The sequence below is a fragment of the Miniopterus natalensis genome, chromosome 14, assembly GCF_054644295.1.
Source record: "Miniopterus natalensis isolate mMinNat1 chromosome 14, mMinNat1.hap1, whole genome shotgun sequence".
In the NCBI taxonomy this organism is placed as follows: Eukaryota; Metazoa; Chordata; class Mammalia; order Chiroptera; family Miniopteridae; genus Miniopterus; species Miniopterus natalensis.
In genome coordinates this window covers 26685819-26706090 of record NC_142094.1, presented here as the reverse complement: position 1 = coordinate 26706090, position 20272 = coordinate 26685819, and the positions used below count along the sequence as shown (strand labels likewise).

Below are 20272 nucleotides of genomic sequence, written 5' to 3'. Positions count from 1 at the left end.
TCCTATATAAAATAGTAATGATAAAAAAAGAAAGATTAGACAATAAATTAGTATCTAATGCAACTATGATACCTTCACCCTTTTTGTGTTTTTGGAATTTAGCAAAACTAAACATTTTCTCATACCTTTTAAAATTTCACAAGTAATTCTCTCAGTTAAGAAAGTGTAACCATTTGTTGTTTAAATGGATATGTTTTAAAACATATTTCCTAAGCTCTACCAAGGCTCAAAATATTAAAACCTGAAGAAAACACATTAAAAAGTTATAATGTACATTAGGGTCAGTTTCCTATTCTCCAAACTTTAAACTTCACTAAACTACAGTTCTTGAGAAATAAAAACATAACAATTCTCTAAAATGTAACACAGGTGAGAAATCACTTGAGAATGGACTCCACTGCAGAAGAGATAAATACTACAGAGGGTCTACATATATGTCATCCTTAACAGACTTAATTTTATGCCAAAAAGACAGCATTTTGAAAATGGAGAGTTTAAAAGAATTGGTACCTTAGGAAATAATTTAAATACACTTTAAAATTTAAAGGGTTCTGAGATGCATTTCTTTTACATAGTAATCACCAAAATATCTGTATTTTTATCACTATTTCTCAATACAGAAATTTGTGTTATAATTTTACTTAAAGATCAACTGCTACATCTAAAAGTAAAGCTCTATAAAATAAATTTATATTTTCACTGATTACAGTTATAAAGTGAAAGGCATGTAAAGAAAATAGTATCTTTAATTGTCTACTGAAATCTTTAGGCAAGATTTAAGATGCTAGTAACATCATTTCGGTTTTTCTTTATGACATTTTTCTTATATATAACCTCCACAATAACTTTGTTAAACCCATTAATGAAAAGAGCTAGTAAATAATTACATAAGCTGAAAATATACACAAAGGGAAAGAAAGGGGACATTATTATTATTTTTTTAATGTATCTTTACTGATTTCAGAGAGAGGAAGGGAGAGGGAGAGAGATGGAAACATCAATGATGAGAGAGTCACTGATTGACTGCCTCCTGCATGCTCCCGACTGGGAATAGAGCCCACAACCACGATCTGCTGGATCATAGGTCGATGCTCAAACACTGAGCCCACCCAGCCAGGCAGTGACATTATTTTAATCAAACAACTGGGTTTTGGGAAACAAATCAGTAATTTATAAAGGTACATATTAATGATTCAGGGTATGTGCATATATATTTAATAATCAAAATATACAGTGTCTAAAATAAACCTAACAAAAAACAAGACGGACAGGAAGAAAGTTATTTCAGAACTTAAAAAAACAAACTTGAATAGCTGAAGGGATATTCCAATTTATTTAAAGTGCAGACTCAATAATGGAAAGATGTTAATTATTCCCAAATTTGTTTATAAAACTGTATAAAGTTCCAAGAAAAATTACACCAGGGTATTTGTGGGAGGGAAAAAAATGATATAGGAAGTTACAAAATTTTTAAAAATTAAAGACAATTAAAAAATTTATATACATAATCAAGTGGAATTTACACCTGGAAAGCAAAGATGGCTCCACATACAAGAAGCAATTTCATATGCCACATTAAAAGAATGAAGGGCAAGGGAAACAGATAATCATCCTAACTGATGCAGAAAAAGCATTTGAAAAAATTCAACACCCTTTCATGATAAAAACACAAAAAAGAACTAGGGATAAGAAGGAAATTACCTCAACACAATAAAGGTCATATATGAAAATTCCACAGCTAACAGCATACTCAACAGTAAAAGACTGCAAGCTTTTTCCTCTAAGATCAAGAACAAGATAGGATCCTCATTTTTGCCACTTCTATAAAATGTGGCTTGGAACTTCTAGATACAAAATTATACAAGAAAAAGAACAAAAACATCCAAAACATTGAAAAGAAGAAAAATTACTTGTTTGCAGGTGACAGAATCCCATATGTAGAAAACACTAAAATTTTCACAAACTCTGAAAAAAAACCTGTTAGAATAAACAAATTCAGCAAAGTTGCAAGATACACAATCAACACATTAAAAAAAGTTGCATTTCTATATACTAATAATGAGCAGTCTGAAAAGGAAATTATGAAAACAATTCCATTTACAAAAGCATCAAAAAGATTAAAATATTAAGTAATTAACTTACTCAAAGAGGCAAAAGGCTTGTACAATGAAACAAGTTGCTAAAAAAAAAAAAAAAATTTGAAGACACAAATAAATGGAAAGACATCCTGTGTTCATGAATTGGAAAATGTAATACTGTTGAGATATCAATACTAAAAGAGACCTACAAATTCAATACAATCTATATCAAAAGCCCAATGACATTTTTTACAGAACTAGAAAAATCAATCCTAAAATTCATATGGAATCTCAAGAGACCCCAAATAGCCAAAACAATCTTGAAAAAGCACCAAGTTGGAAGACTCACACTTCCTGATTTCAAACATAATACAAACCTAAAAGCAATCAGAACGATGTGGTACTGGAATACAGACATGTAAAGACTAATGGAATAGAATACAGAACCCAGAAATAAACCCTCACATATACTGTCAAATGACTTTTTGCTGAGGATGCCAAAGCTATTCAATGGGAAAAGGACAGTCTTTTCAACAAATGGTACTGGGAAAACTGGATATCCACATGCAGAGAATGAAGTTGAATTGTTATCTTACACTATATACAAAAATGAACTCAAAATGGATCAAAGAACTAAACACAAGAGTTAAAACTATAAAGAAAACACAGGGCACAAAAGCTTCATGACACTGGGTTTGGCACTAATTTCTTGGATACAACACCAAAAGCACAGGCAACAAAACTAAAAAAGAAAAACTGGACTACATCAACATTAAAAACTTTTATATACTGAAACAGTTTCAGGACTGCGAAAAAGCAAACTACACAATGAGAAAGTAATTGCAAATTGTCTGATAAAGGATTAATATATGAAATATATAAAGAACTCAACAACAAAAAACAATCAACCTAATTTTAAAGAGGGCAAAGGACTTGGCCTGGCCAGTGTGGCTCAGTTGGTTGGACATCATCCGGTGCACTGAGAGGTTGCTGGTTCGACTCCCAGTCAGGGCACACGGTTGTGGGCTAGATCCTGGTGAGGGGAATGCAGGAGGCAGCAGATCAACGTTGCACTCTCACATCGATATTTCTCTCTTCTCCCTTCCTCTCTCTCTCTCTAAAAAAATCAGTAAAACTACTCTTTAAATAAATAGGCAAAGGACTTGAATAAACATTTCTTCAAAGAATACAAATGGCCAATAAGTACATGAAGAGAAGCTCAATATCACTAATCATTAGGAAAATGATAATCAAAACCATTATGATAGACCACTTCACACCCATTAGGATAGCTGTTTAGAGCAGACGCACATGCATGCACACGAGCGCACACGCGCGCGTACACACACACACACACCAGAAAATATCAAATATTGGACAGGATGTGGAAAAACCAGAAACCCTGTACATTACTGGTGGGACTGTAAAATGCTGCAGCCGTTGTGGAAAACAGTATGGTGGTTCCTCACAACACTAAACACAGAATTACCATATGATCCAGCAATTCCGCTTCTGGGGATATACCCAAGAGCACTGAAAGAACCTGAAGAGATATTTGTACACCAATGTTCATAGCAACATTACTCAACAATAGCCAAAAGGTAGAACTTGAGTTGTCAAGTGTCCATCAACAGATGAACAAATAAACAAAATGAGGTATGTATATGCAAAAGAATATCACTTGGTCATAAAAACAAAGTTATGATACTTTCTACAACATGGACAAATCTTAAAGAACATTATACTACGTTAAATAAGCCAGACACTAAGTGAAAAATACTGTATGACTCCACTTAAATGAAGTATGAGCAAATTCAGAGACAGAAAGTAGACTAGGGGTGCCCAGGAGCTAGAGTAGAAGGGAATCGAGAGTTATTATTATTGAGTACAGTTTCTTTTGGGGATCACAAATAAGTTCTGACAATGGATAGTGGTGATAACTGCACAAGAATGTAAATGTACTTAATACCACTAAGCGGTTAAAATGGTAAATTTTCTGTTATGTATATTTTATCACAATAAAAGTTTCTTCGAAAAGAACCTAAATGCAAGAATGCCCAATACATTTTTGAAAATGAAAAGTAATAAACAGGTTTGCCTTACCTATAATTAAGATTCTATAAAATTGCAATTATTAAAACACTCTGGTCCTGTGTTACAAGAAGCAGTCAGGGGAAGGGGGTGAATGTTTTAAAATACATAGTTTTGGGTTAGAGAGGTGCTTAAGTAAGACACATTATTCTGAAGTCAAAGGAAAAAAACTTAATCCTATAAATGATAAGCAAAGCCATGAGAAATGTAGTATGAACACCTAAAAATAGCAAGAGACTAGGAAAAACACGTGTCACATGTAAAAAAAAAAAAAAAAAAAAAAGAAACAGATACATCTTAAATATTAAAAGCATAGCTATAGATCAGTAAGAAAAAGAAATCACAAAATGGGCCAAAGTATAAACAGGTTACTTGTATTTAAAAAAAAACAAAAAAAAACACATAAATGCAAATTAAAGCGAAGTACCATTTATTTGGCCCATCAGGCAGATTATGACCAACATCCAACACTGATGAGTGTGGGAAAACTGGTGCTCTCATAAACTGCAAGTAGAAGTGTAAACAGGTAAATCTCTATGGAAATTAGTCTGTTGTTTCAGCTATTAAAATTAATTATGTGCATGCACCAAGGCCCTTCCATCTACCTTCAAAAATATTTGTAAAGCTGGGAAATGGCAGAATCACTATGCTATTCATTTCACACAACCACTCCCTGGACATACACAAACTTCTCAGTCTGATGTTAGGCCCTAAATTTCAAATTATTCCTAATGTTTTTCCAATACACTCTTCTGAAGCTGACTGGTTTGCTTTTTCTCATTCTATTTCTCCCTTCCAATACCATTTTACCCCTCTTCTCATATTCTAATTGCCAGTTACTCTTTTGGATTCAAAATGTCCTATTTTCCTCAATAAATGCATCCTTCAAATCTGTATCACTCACTTCTATGAATCGATATACATATCACGGCTTATCATCCATTAAGCATTTAAAATTGATGATTAGACTTATACATGACAATATCTTACATTTAAGGTTGTACACCTTACAACATACAAGTCTTATATAGTGTCTGGCATATACTAGGTGCTCAAATATTTACTGAATAAAAACATTTCAATATTTATTGAATGATAATTTATTGACTATCTCATTCACACAACCATTTTGTGAGATGGTTTTATTATTCTAAAATACTTATTATTCTAAATCTTCTATTACTTCTATTTCTTTTATTGCTAGTTCTATGGTTATTTACAGTAATCTCCCACTGTAATTATAAATTTAACTATTTTCTCTATCAGTTTCAGCTTTATGTCTTTTAAGTCATTTCACAGGTGCTTATAAAATTAAAATTATATCTTCTTGCTGAATAAATTATTTTATCATGATAAAACCTCTTTATCCTAAATAATGCTTCTTGCCTTGAACACTGACTTTAAAATAGCCACATCAACTATCTTTAATTAGTATTTTCATGCAATTTTCCCCCATTCTTTACACACACCTTTAAGTATTCTGATGTTTCAGATGGATTTGTTATGAACAACACACAGGCCCAGCCGGGCGTGGCTCAGTGGTTGAACATCAACCTAGGATCCAGGAGATCATGGTTCGATTCCTGGTCAGGGCACATGCCGGGGTGGTGGGCTGGATGCCCAGTCAGGGGCGTGCAAGAGGCAGTCAATCTATAACTCTCTCATCATTGATGTTTCACCTCTCCCCTCCTCTCTCTGAAATCAATAAAGATATATATTTTTTAAAAATACACACAAAAAACTAGCACATAGGTGTGTTAAGTGGGTTTTCTCCTTCAGCTTTGATAACCTGCCTTTTAACAGAAGCATTTAGTCAATTTACATTTAAGTAATTCCTAATATATTGAGGTTAAAATTGTATCTATATCATTTTGTGCTTTGTCTCACCTTTATTATATTTCTTTAACTTTTATTATTCCAGTTCTTTCCCTTCTACTACTTTAGATGTTATATTTTTTTAATGGTTACTCTAGAATAGCTTTGTCTGATAGACATTTCTGCAATGATGAAATTTCTGTGTGGCAACTGAGAACTAGCAATGTGTCTAGAGCAATGAGGAATTGATTTTTAATTTTATTAAATTTTAATTAATTTTAATTGCCACATGAGGTCAGTTGCCACAAGATCAGATGGCACAGCTCTAGAATTTCCCACAGTGGATCTGGCTGGCTGCATCCTCAAGGTGTAGTTTAACATGCTCCTCTATCCTCATATGTCCTGCAAACTAGTGGTTGAATGTAGAAGCTTGATTATATATGCAAGTTCAATAATTTTCAGGAAAAATACTTAAGAAGCTGGACTGTGCACTTCCTACTATATCTTATCAAGAGACTCATAATGTGTGGTTGTTTTCCTTTTAGTGATGCTCAGATTGATCACATATGAATGGGGGAAATGAGACTATGTACACTTGTTCATATATTTGTAAAAGCAACTCCAGAAAGACACTTGAATTAATAAAAATGGTTAAAGAGTGGCAGAGTAAAATTATTCTGGAAATAGAATTTTATGTTGTTTTGGTACCTAATAAATAATTCTTAGTAAAATGGAGATTTTGAGTCCTCCACCTCATACTCGAGATCAAAATATGTAGATATGAGCACGTTAAGCATGGAGCTCCCTCCAAGGTTTTCATGCACACTAAAGCTAATCAACTGGAAGACTGCAAAGATAAAAAATGCTGATAATCACTGACTTCAGTCATACATACTAGGATATTCTCCTATAGGTCCCACTGATCACTAAAAAATTACATACCTGGACCACATCAGTTTAATCTCTTCTAGGAATACTCTCATTAAGAGTCACTTTATAATTACAACTTTGATCCTTAATTACTGAGCAAGAGTTATTCATGTGCTATGATAATATTCACTGTCTTTAACAGTTGTATGTTACTTAATTCTCCCTGTAGCTGCTACCAGTTTCAGAATCTTCTATCAGTAAGTTTCTCTTTAACAATGGCATACTTCCTCTTCCCTAAAAGTAGAACTACATAACCTATATTTTTTTTGACCTGAGAAATGATTATAAAATGAAACAGATAAAAATCAAAGCTGTTCTAACTGTAGGGGTTGAAGATCAGAATTCAGTACCCTCAGGTTTCTTCTTTTCCTCCTACACCCTCTGGTCATTCACTTTTCCAATGAGTACAAAAAGCAATTCGAAAGCCAGTAAGACTTATTGAAAATCACTATGATAATTAATAGCATTTTAATTCATCACAATTCTCATTTTGCTCTGAATGCTAAAAAATTCAGAAGCAAATTTAAAGCAATACTATGTTAGCTCTATTTATAAACATATTTACCTTTTTCACAGCTTTTACCTTGTATTTCAAGACGAATTAATCATTATTTCTACAAATATATGTCTGTTTATATTATTTCAAAACCATTATTGAAAGATGGAACAAAAACAGTAATATTCATATTCATTATCTATTTCCTTTATTCAGATGAACAGTCTAAAATGGAGTCCCTTAAAATGAATCACTTTCATATTAAAATAAAAAAGATTTTGAAAGTTAAAGCAATAAAACATTTTAGGGGATAAAAGCAACACTCTAAAATATGATCTATATAGTTTAATAAATGTGCTTTTGAAGAAAAAGACAGACCAAACTAATAGTATGATGCTATTCAGCACACTGGAACAGTTTACCAATTTTAAATTGCTTCACAGTTTAAATACCTTACCTAGTACTGTACTGCTTTGATGCTAACATTCAATCTAAGGAACAACAATTTAGGGAGAAAATAAATCTCACACTAACCATACATACAGCCATTTTACATTAAATGGCAATACATAACTTTCTCCAGATATTAACATATGACTTCATTCTTTGATATTCCTGTGAGCCTAAAGATGTTTTCCGAATCTTAAACTCAAAATTTAAACAATGGATCAGATGTTTCAGTTCCTAAGTGACAATCTTTCACAAGACATGAATTAATCACAAAGTTCAAAATTGGTATGACAAAAGTTTAATGTCTCAACATCACATAACAAACACGGCAAAGGTGTCAAGAAAATTCCTCATATTCTTTAAAAAAAAAAAAGAAATGAAATATTACCATATGTATCAGCTAACATCTCTGTGGTTCCAAAGAAAAGAAAAACCACCAAAAACAGATAAATTAATTTATTCTTCTATAATGAAAAGCTCATAAATGAAAAAGCCAACAGTGATATTTAGGCTTCAGAAAACAATGTGATCAGCCACATTTTTTCTGTTGACTTTTCAACTCTACTAGCCTCTCTCTGTTAGCTTTGTCCACAAACTGGTTTACCTTAAAGCAGGAAAATAGCTATGGCAATTCCAGACTTATACCCACACAATACTATACTTGGCTTGCTTCATTCTGATTAGAACTATTTAAGGCCTGCACTCAATTGTAGCCAAAAGGGTTCATTTTCTTGACTGGTTTAGGAATACTGGCCCACCCTTTAGTCAAACCACACTATGGATAATGGATATTGGGGGAGCAATCACTAAGGTACACAATGCCACAAAACAAAAAAAAGAGAATCAAAATTAAGAGTAAATAGTAATAGCTGAGGCCCAGTAGCTCAGTTGGTTGAAGCATCGTCCTGATTCACCAAGGTTTCAGGTTCCATCCCCCCATCAGGGCACATGCAGGAAGGAGTCGACCAAAATGAGTGCTTGGATGGGTGGAACAACATATCAATGTTTCTCTCTCTAAAATAAATAAACAAACATTTAAAAGACTGACTAGTAATAGATAATTGAGATCGTTAATATGGATCATAGTATTCAAGAAATTTGATATTCATTCACATTCAATGTACATTTACTAAACATCTACGTAAAAGCTAGGTACTGTACTAAATGTGCAAAGAGGAAAGAAAATGAGTATGCATTTGAATGTTCAATACACTCTTTGTACATAACTTGAAACTGTTAAAATGTGATACATTAAATCTATAACCATAGGGAAATATCCAGGGAAATAGCCTATATTCTTCCAATTACTGAAATATCAAGCAATTTAGTTTTTAAAAAAATATATATCTTTATTGATTTCAGAGAGGGGAAGGGAGAGGGAGAGAGAGAGAGAGAAACATCAGTGATGAGAGAGAGTCATTGATCAGCTGTCTCTTTCACTTCCCGGACTGGGGATCGAGCCCGCAACCCAGGCATGATCTCCTGGATCCTAGGTCAATGCTCAACCGCTGAGCCAGGCTCTAGCAATTTATTATTATTATTTTTAAATATGTCTTTATTGATTTCAGAGAGAGGAAGGGAGAGGGAGAGACAGAAACATCAATGAGAGAGAGCACTGATCAGCTGCTTCCTGCAGGCCTCCACCAGGGATCGAGCCCACAGCCCGGGCATGTGCCCTGACCGGGCATCAAACCGCGATCTCCTGGATCCTAGGTCGATGCTCATCCCCTAAGCCATGCCGACCGGGCTAGCAATTTACTTTTAAATATAATTACATCCCTATATGAAAAAACAGAATTCTCATGGTAAAATGTCTTTAGTTCAATTACTCTGATGAATTAAAAAGTTCTCTATTTTAAATTAATGAAATCAAAATATGTGCCAGAATGTATGTATGGCAGGTCAAAAGGAGGGGGAAAATACCTCCTTTATTTAATTTTACAGAAACATACAATTCACACCATTTACTGGGTAATCATCTTTTTTTAAACCAGGTAGTAGTTACAACTGCACAAAGTATGTGCCATAGCTACAATTTACCTATTCATTTTCTTGCACCTAAGTCTTTAAGACTAATAACAACAAATTTAAGAAAGGGTGAAAAACAGTCCATGTATTTAAATCAGACATAAAAGTCTTCCTATCTGCCAGTGAAACCAATTTTCCCTGTGGTTAACTATCTAGGTCATACTGAGCAATAAAGTAAAAATCATTAAATCATTCATTCATTCATTCATCATTGTGAATAAACCAGAAATCAGCATTATCAATACTGCAAGACCATCCTATAAATCTCAGAATTACTGAAAAAATTTAACAAAACTTACAAGGGAGTCAAATGTTACCAACTCAATATAAAACTTAAGATGATAGCTGAGCAGAAATGCATAGAACTAAAAATGGAAAAGGACTTCCATATAAACAAATCAATCATAAATCACTTTAATTTCCTAAACATAAATATTTTATTTATATTTAAGACATAAGATCTGAAAAAAGAACCAAAACTTTTATGAGGTATAGGTATACAGTTTAGAAGTTTAAGATCTGCATTCCAAGGTTAGCTACTCCTACTAAACGACTGTAAGAAAATTCCCCAGCCCTGGCTGGTAGCTCAGTTGGTTAGAACATACTCCAGATCCACCAAGGTTTTGGGTTTGATCCGAATCAAGGCACATACAATAATCAACCAATGAATGCATAAATAAGTGGAACAAGTTTCTCTCTCTCTTTCTCTCCGCCCCCTGTGCTTCCTTTCTCTTAAAAAATAAAATCAATAAATAAAAATTAAAAAAATAAAAATCCCCCAATACACAAGCAAATTTTGTGTGTTTGGTCTATAAAACACAATGTAACTTTTTATGCCTTTTGGGTATTAAGAAAAAAACCCTGATACTTTTTTAAAAAAATACTGACATTTTAGACAAGTTAAGCTTGAAACAATGCTGCTATCACCCTAAGAATCAAGGGAAGGTGGGTGGGTAAATGACTGGATGGATAATATATGGCCGACAGGTATGGAAGGTAAGTAAAAAACAATGAGTAAATCAATTTTTAAAAAAAATATATCTTTATTGATTTCAGAGAGAGGAAAGGAGAGGGAGAGAGAGAGACAGAAACATCAATGATGAGAGAGTCATTGATAGAGCCCACAACCAGGGCATTTGTCCTGACTGGGAATCAAACCCCAATCGCCTGGATCCCTGGTCAACGCTCAACTGCTGAGCCACACCCAGCCAGGCAGTAAATCAATTTTTGCTCTTTAATAAGTATGACAATGTTATTCAATATTACACAATAGTACTTCTCCACTTCTAGCTTTCCTTTCATAATACTATCACTCTTCCAGAGAAGTTCCTCAAAAAGCAGGGCAGTAATAAGGTTCAACATGTATACCAAGGCAAAAACCTAAGTGATGGGGCTAAAAAAAGAATTCAACATGCTGAGGCCTCACAATATACTTTATGTATTTCAACTTCTTCAACAACATGGCCCTCCTGAATAAAAAGGGTTCAGATGGAAGTCTTTCGTTGGTTAATGTAATCCCAATAGATAACCCAAAAGGCTTTCAAGCATTTTTTTTAAAGTCACCAACAAAATAATGAAATTATCCAAGAAGTTTTTAGTAAAAACTCTACATTAAGCCCATTTACTTAAGAGATCAGACAGTGGTATCACTGAAACTGCTAGCATGAAAAAATATAATTAATTTTAGCCTTATCTTATTTCTATCAAATTACATATGATCTTACTGTAAAAGAATGTTTTTGCAACCACAGTGTGTTGGGCTGAATAGTGCCATCCCAAAGGTGCTCATGCCCTAATACACGAAACCTGTAACTATGTGACATTATGAGGCAAAGGGGAAGGTTCAGATGGAATTAAAGTTGTGAATTAGCAGATGGGGAGATTATCCTGGATTATCTGGGTGGGCCCAATATGATCAGGAGAGCATTTAAAAGTGGAAGAGGAAGCAGGAGAGTCAGAGGGAGGTGTGCCTGAAGAAGAATGATCAGAGAGATACACGTTGCTGGCTTTTAAGGAGAAGAGAGCCATGAGCCAAGTAATATGGGCTGTTTTTAAAAGCTGGAAAAAGGGAGAAGAAGAAAAAGGATCTCCATGGGAGCCTCCAGAAAAAAACACAGTTCTACCACACCTTGATTTTAGCCCACTGAGACCCATGTTAGACTTGCAATCTCCAGAACTGTAAAATAATCAACTCATGTTGTGTAAACTACCACGGTTGTGTTAGTTAACAGCAATGATAGGAAAAAAATTAATGCACAAGGCAATTCCTTATACATAAGACCAAAAATAAGAACTGATTAACTTTTGAGATAAAGCATTCCCTAAACTACTTTCAAGTTTTGACAGTTATCCTTCCAAACATGCCATAAATATATACAGCCAATATTTCTAATAAATGTGCTTATGCTAAACTGTTCCAAAGTTCATTAATTTAGGATATATAAATGTAAACAAAATATGAATGTAAGAAAGTCTGGGAGTTAATGAACACTGTAGGTTCTAGATTTTAAAAAACGCCAATTACACTATAATAATAATTTTTTCAAATCAAAGACTGTTAAATAAAAGAGAAGTGTTAAAGGTTCACATAGTTATTACTCAAAATGCATTTTTTCTTTTTTTGAGGTAATATTTGCATAGAGTAAATGCACATACAGTAAGTGTACAGTTCAATAAGTTTTGACATATGTAGATACCCCTGTAACCAACAATCAAGATATAAAACATTTCTATCACCTGAGAAAAATTCTTGTTCTCTCCAGTCAATCCCCATCATCCACATATATTTTTCATTTTTAAAATATCCAGCTTAATACCTTACCTTTTGCAAACATGATATATGTAAATCCCTCTTTATATTTTAAATGTCCATGTAAGTAATTGTTTTTCATATATTTAACTTTTATAACTTGACTGTCACCAATAATATTCATAATTTAAAACTGTATTTCCTAATTTTCATGTATCTACTAAAATAAAATACTGTGGAAAATACAAAATAGCATTCCTTCTTTGTCTTGAAACAATATTAAAATGTTCAACTGTAATCCAACTAGCTTCTACATAAAAGCCCAGGCAATTTCATATCGGAGTAAAGGAGAAATAAATTCAGAGCATGCCTTTTACACAAAAAACAAAAAAGTTATTGAACTGTCATAATTGCAGAACAATTATGATCAAATTTCAAGAATGATTCTTCTTTTCAACAAGAATAACCAATGAACACTTTCAAAATTACCTCTACTCTGCTATTCCCTATCAGAAATACCTATTAGCAAAACAAAGGCATTTTGCAATATCAAGTCAACATTAATACATGCTGCATGACACCATATCATTGACTATAGCCATGAAACGGGGGTTTACAAAAACACTCCGGAACTCCAACGTAAATATTAAAATAGGTATGTGCATGTATAGATAGATATTAAAGTGAGTTTGGAATTGTGAACCTACACATATATAAAAGGAAAAAATATTCCCAAATTTGAAATTTTCAGTGAAAATTAAATGCCCCAGGGCACTTACCAATAAATTTCATGGATTACGTATTCCTAAACCAGCCTTGGGAAGCTTGGCGAATGTCTTGCCTCTACTATGCCCCTTACGACTAACCTGCCCCCCAATGAAAATGTGCTTGGAACACTGACAGAACATACCACCTCTCGAAATTGTACACATTCCTACACTACTGAAAGAAAATACTGGTAGTGTCATATGTAAGGAAAGAAAAAGACGAAGGTTCAGCTGGGCACTTAACATTTTAATTTATATACTTTTAAAATTCCTTTTAAAACAGTATAAAACCCTGGAATGGATGATTTCCAAAGTCCTATTCACTTCTAGCAAAAACACACAATACTATGGGAAAAACGGAAGGAAGGAAGGAAGGAAGGAAGGAAGGAAGGAAGGAAGGAAGGAAGGAAGGAAGGAAGGAAGGAAGGAAGGAAGGGGAAAGGAAAGGAAAGGAGGAAGGGAGAAATGTTAATATTTATGGCCCTCCAAACCAAAACTTTTCATTTTCATCGGGTCCGGTTAGACACCCAAGCATCTACTGTGGAAAGAGGTGAAATCTGGGTACCACTGATGCGGCCTGTGCCTCGAAAACACACAATCCCAGGACTGACTGGAAAACAGAGACCTGTCTCTTTCCGTTTCTCCTCCACTTCGGCAACCTTACGGATAAGTTTCAAGTCCCCAACCTCTGCACTATTAGGACTTTGGCAAGAAAAATGGTGCTGGTGAATCTGGCCCCCTACCTCCCCACCCCCACCTGCCAGCGCAGCGCGGGTCTCCCGGACCGCCTATCAGAAAGGTCTCCGAGGCCGCCCAGGAGCTGAAGAGGGAAGCCACGGCCGACTCCCTCCGGAACAGCGGCCGAGGATCCGGGGCCAGGGCCGCGGTGGACGCTGCGGAGTCCCGCTCGGTCACCGCTCTCGTCGGGAAAGCCACTTGTGGGAAGGCGGCGACCCCGTCAGGGGATGTGGGCAAATCCGCCTTGAGCTCGTAGGAGGGGCGTGACCGCCAGCTGGCAGGCGGAGCAAGGTGCCAGAGGTAACCCCTCAAGGTATGGCTGCGAGAAAGTGGGGGTGCGGGCGCCGCTCTCTTACCGCTAGGTCCGGGTTGCGGCAGTCCCTATGTGACACAGCTCGGATGACCCCCGCTCGCCAGCCTAGCCAGCTGCGTCCGCTCTGCCGGCGCTCCGGCCGCGCCTCTTCGCCGACAGCCACGCACAGGAACCGCTTCCCCACCAGCTCCGGCCGCGTCTCCACCGCCATAGCCAACACTGCCGAAGCGGCCGCTGCCTTATCCACTGCTAGGTAACCAACGAAACCCCGCTCCTACCGGCCGCCCATGCTGAGGACAGCGGGCCGGAGGACAGCGGCAGCCCAGCGAGGGAGCGCAGACTCGGGGGCGCACCGGACGCTCTGCCCAGAAGGGCACAGCGACCTCGGTCTCGTACTCAACACTCTCCCGGACTCCCGTCTCGTAGCCTCTGACTGCAGCGCCACACCCGCACGCCCCGCACACATACGCAAAAAAAAAAAAAAAAAAAAAAAAAAAACTGACAGAAATCCCTACACGGCTGTCTGGAGCCCCGAGGCAGCCCCGGCCGCCGCCACCGAGCCGCGGCCAGTACTACTCCGCCTCCCCATCCACCAGCGAAGCGCGAGCGCGCGGCGCGTCTCCTTCCGCCGGCGCGGGCGGGGGGAGGGAGCCGCGGAAGAGGGTCCCAGGAACCACCGCAGACGCAAAGTAGTGCCCGAAGCCGCGGCGGTCGCTGCGGGACTAGTGGGATGCGAAGTCGAGAGACACACAGAAGGGAGTGCGCTCCTCCAGGAACAGCATCGAGAGCGTTTGAAGTCCATCTTTCCACTCCTCGCTCCTTCAGACGTGGGGGTGAGACGAAAGTGAAGTGCGCTGGTTTCCACTCTGGGTCACAAGATAAACTCCAGGTTAAACGCCACATCTCTAGAGCAATGTTTTTTAGAACACCAGGTGCTCGCCTTATTAGGTAGCCCAATTTTCCCTCAATTGAGTCCTCTAGTCCCAGCAGCAAAGCAGAGCAACACTTTCGACTGAAAACTAAGCCCACAGAACTCAAGTCACTGCAGAACAGTCCACGACTTTAAATGAAGAAAACACTGTCATCCACTGTCATCTTATCCTTCCCATTTGTGGCAATACTAGTTATGTGTGAGCTCTCCAGAGATTTACACCTCGATACTGCTTTGTTGTAAGAATGCCAAATGCCTCGTTGAGGACTTTTGTCAATATTCTTAAAATTCACAAACTATCTCTGCGCCAATTTGAGTACTTTTGTACAGTACTAGTACATACCTCAAACTCACTGGTCAGATGATAAAAACAGGGAGAGGGCCCGGATTCAGTTATTAGAAAATACCGTGGAAAAAAAAGGATTTTGACCAATCACAGCTCAGAAAAATAAATTATGTTTACTTCCTGTCCAATCACAACAAGACTTTGTAACCCACACACATACAGATCTCAAACTTGGAACAATTACTCCTCCTTTGATCCAACCCTGCAATCCTTGTAAATCAAACAGTAGAGAATTTCATTTCAGACATGCTTTACAATGTTTTTAAAGGGTAGTTTTTAAAAACCCAGTCTTGTTTTTTTTCAGGGCCAATAAATGATTATAATCAATTACAAAAATCTAGCCCAATAAAAACTTAATTCTATATTTTGGTTTCTTAAAGATTTTCCTAAACTTCTACTTCAAAAAAAGGGGGGGGGGGAAGAAAAGTTGCCTTTCTACAGGAATTTACACTAATAATCTAAATGTTTAAAATAAATATAAGGCTTTTATCTGCTTTCTTAGAAAACCCAAGCTGAGCTGTTTGAAGTGGAAAAAACATAGCCACTGCTAATAGGTTAGAAACCAAAATTACAAGGAGATAGATTTTAATCATAATGGTCTTATTTTTGTTAATCTAGATAGAACTGTAATATATCAACAAATAAAACCCATTTCCACAATACACATTGGCACCTTAAGAGAAAATTTTAATTTTATGTGTGCAATTTTATTTCCAGGTCCATTCTTTTAGTATCTAGTGTATAATACTTAGTAAATCATCTTGAAAACTGCAGGTTTACATTTCTAAACTCTCAACATGGATTAAGGAGCCAGTAAAATAACCTGGTGAAAATAAATGAACATATGGAAAGAGAAAAGACAGAGTAAGAAGATCTATACTCAAACACCAAATTAACAATGACTTGCTTTTGTGATCTTGGGCATGACACAACTGTTACAATGGAAATTGCCTGCTTCCTAATCTCAGTGATATTATAGGAGCAAGTGAGAAACATAGTTTGAGAAAAGAGATTCGAATAACACTATTATTACATAAATCCCTGTCACTAAATTATATTTTTGGAGTGTATGTTGTCAGGTTACCTTACATAAAACTTCCAGTTGATTTCAATTTTATAGGCAAACTCCTCTAAATGGACCCCTAGGAACCCTCACTACATGTTTTTGGGTTTTTTATTGAATTTATTGGGGTAACATTGGTTTAAATAACCATAAAGGTTTTAAGTGTACAACTCAACAAAACATCATCTGCACAGTGTATTGCAACCCTGACTACATGTTGAAAGCTGTCCTTTTAAATGCTTTGAAAAGCATGTAAATCCACTAAATCAATCAAAATATTTCAAGTGCAAAAACAAAGTTTGTATAAGGCCATATATCCTCACAACAATCAAATGTCTTATATTCTTAGTACTATATTCCAAATAGTATTTCATGAATCCTTTGACAATAGCCAGAGCCTAGAGTATACAAGAAAAAAAGAAATCACAAATTTATGGATATCTTGCTATTGCAGAAACTTGAAATGCATTTTTTAAAATGTAGACTATAAAGGCCTTAAAAGGTTTTTGTTTGCTAGCATTTTTTTGCTTTGTTTTAGGGAGTATCTATATTATTTTATTTTTGACAGCAAATCATAACTATAACAACATGGAATTAAAATAAATTTTAAAGCCAGATTTGAAATCTTAGAATATTTGTTTGTTCCATTGGTTCTCTTATAGCCTGTGCTTGCTTTAAGATACTCAGAAAATAATAGTAGTCAATATAAAGAAAAGAGATATTGTATTTTTAGCTATGTAGGCAAAAAAAGTGACACAGGAGTATTTAAAATGACAAAGTTTACTTATAGAAGCTGAAAAATTAGAAATATAGACTAGATCTATTCCTTCCATCCTCACATGCAAATATGTATATTAAATATACATACACACATCAATTCAAGCAAATATCTTACAATCTATATAAAAGATACATTGTGGAATCATTATTTTTAAATTCACAAAAATTTATCATAAAGAACTATTTGGTTTATTTTTTAAAAACCTGACTTATAAACAAAAAACATATTATTGCAATGATAAGAGCCATAATTATCCATTTAATTATCAATACTTAGTAATTCACGAAGTTTAGCAAACAGCCTACCAATTATAAAGTAGTCGCTTTTTGACTTTGTGTAATTATAAGAAGGGCCAATAATCTACTCTCATATATACCAGTATTTTGTGTCACTATAGGTGTCTGTTTTAAACATCACAGATAAAACACATAGATTTAAAAAGTTTAGTGCATGTATCTTATAATACTAGCCACCATTTATGAACATTTATTATGTATCAGACACTATGCTAACTGCTTCATACATGTAATCTCACTTTATTTTAAAGATGAAGAACATGAAGCTTAGAAAAGTTTAGTTTCATGCTAAGAATAGACATTAAGGAACTGGGATTCAAACCTTGACCTTATGATTTCAAAGGCCCTTGGCATTATGCTAAAAAGTCATTAAGAGGAAACATGAAGGTCAGTTACCTAGTTTCTTACCCCTTATTAACACAAATTATTCAAAATTGATTTGTTTATTTAGCATTTACTATGTGTCTCACATCCTGCAAGCTTCTGGATATACGGCCTCTATCCTTGAGAAGTCTATTTGGAAAGACAGACAATACAAATGCCTTCATTTGTTTATTTAAGGATGTATCAATAGAATAACACACAAGATAAGTTTAGTGCATTTTAACAAGTAATTTTCAAATCTATTATAACTTGAAGATTTTTATTAATTATCCAATGTAAAGACTGGATTGGGCTATGAGGTTTTACTTAGACAATATATACGGGTACATTTACGTACTGCGGAAACCAGTTTTAAAATGAACAAATCCAAGAATTTCAAATGAATTATGCAAGTGGAAGACCAAGAATAGAATAGAAATAAAATTATTACCATGTTGGAGGAAACAATATGGTAGTGTAGGTAACAGGTGTACCCGCTGCCTCCCACAACCACATCAAAATTACAACTAAAATACAGAACCATCATCACTCAGAACCTTCTGAAATCTGGCTGAACAGAAGTCCTACAACCAGGGAACTGAAAAAGCATCAAGACCAGGGTGTCTCCAGCACAACAGCTCTTTGGCTGTAGTTGCAAGTGGTCCTCACAGCCAGTTGGCCTGGGGGTCAATTCCTCCCAATGATGCCAACAGCAACCAAGGCTCAACTACAAAAGGACAGCAGTGCACACAGCCCACACAGGGGAGCGCCTAGAAGGCCCAGCTCAGGTGACTGTGGAGGCTGAGCCACTGCACCCTACAGGACACCTACTACACAAAGCCACTCTACAAATTCCAGGAGACATAGCAAGCAGCTCTACTAATACATAGAAACAAACACCAGGAAGTAGCCAAAATGCGGAGGCAAAGAAACATGTTACAAAGAAAAGAACAGAAGAAATCTCTAGAAGAGGAACTAAATGAAATAGATCCAAGCAAGCTAACAGATACAGAGTTCAGAATTTTGTTTATAAGGATGCTCAACCATATTAGTAAGAGTATTATGAAAATAACAGAAAATTGATGACATAATAAAGTACCAATTTGAAATGAAGGCTACACGAACTGAAATGAATAATTTACAGGGAATCAACAGTAGAGTAGAGGACACTGAGAATCAAATCAGCCATTTGGAACATGAGGAAAGAAAAAACACCCAACCAGAAGAGCAAAAAGAAAAAAGAATCCAGAAAGATGAAGATAGTATAAGGAGCCTCTGGAACAACTTCAAGAGGCCCAACATTCATATTATTGGGGTGCCAGAAGGGGAAGAAACAGACCAAGGAATTGAAAACCTATTTCAAAAAATAATTACAGAAAAATTCCCCTACCTGGGGAGAGAAATAGACTTACAAATCCAGGAAGCACACAGAGTCCCAAACAAGAGGAACCCAAAGAGGCCCCCACAGCAAGACACATAATAATTAAAATGCCAAAGGTTAAAGACAAAGAGAGAATCTTAAAAGCAGCAAGAGAAAAGCAATTAGTTACCTACAAGGGAGCACCCATATGACTGTCAGCTGATTTCTCAACAGAAACTTTGCAGGCCAGAAGGGAGTGGCAAGAAATATTTAAAGTGATGAAAAACATGGAACTACAACCAAGATTGCTCTACCCACCAAAGCTATCATTTAGAACTAAAAGTCAGATAAAGAGCTTCACAGATAAGAACAAGCTAAAGGAGTTCACCACCACCAGACCAGCACTACAGGAAATGTTGAAGGGTCTTCTTTAAGAAGCTAATGAACAAAACAATCTGACGAACTAAATAGATCCAGAGACACTGATGTAGGCCACAGACGATCATATTTCAGAGGAAAGAGGGAAGGGGGGTTGAGGGTGGGAAGAGATTAACCAAAATCATATGCATATATGCATAACCCATGGACATAGTCAATAACGGGGTGAAGGCCTGGGTAGGGGGTGGGAGTGAAGTGGAGGGGGTCAAATGGGGGGGGAAATGGGACACCTGTAATAC

At 36.0% G+C, this 20272-nt stretch overlaps 1 protein-coding gene across 6 annotated transcripts in view; it reads right to left on the bottom strand.

The window, feature by feature from the left end:
• JMJD1C (jumonji domain containing 1C) overlaps window positions 1-20272 on the bottom strand; it is a 197277-nt gene that overhangs the window by 155935 nt on the left and 21070 nt on the right. For 5 of the 6 annotated variants that reach the window (XM_016220758.2, XM_087824397.1, XM_016220759.2 and 2 more), the window contains exon 1: window positions 14499-14681. The exons of the other annotated variant lie outside the window; for it this stretch is intronic. In XM_016220758.2, the coding sequence (XP_016076244.2) occupies window positions 14499-14666 (168 nt within the window). In that variant the 5' untranslated portion in view covers window positions 14667-14681. Of the gene's footprint in view, window positions 1-14498; window positions 14682-20272 lie in introns of those variants that run through there. 6 annotated transcript variants of the gene reach the window in all.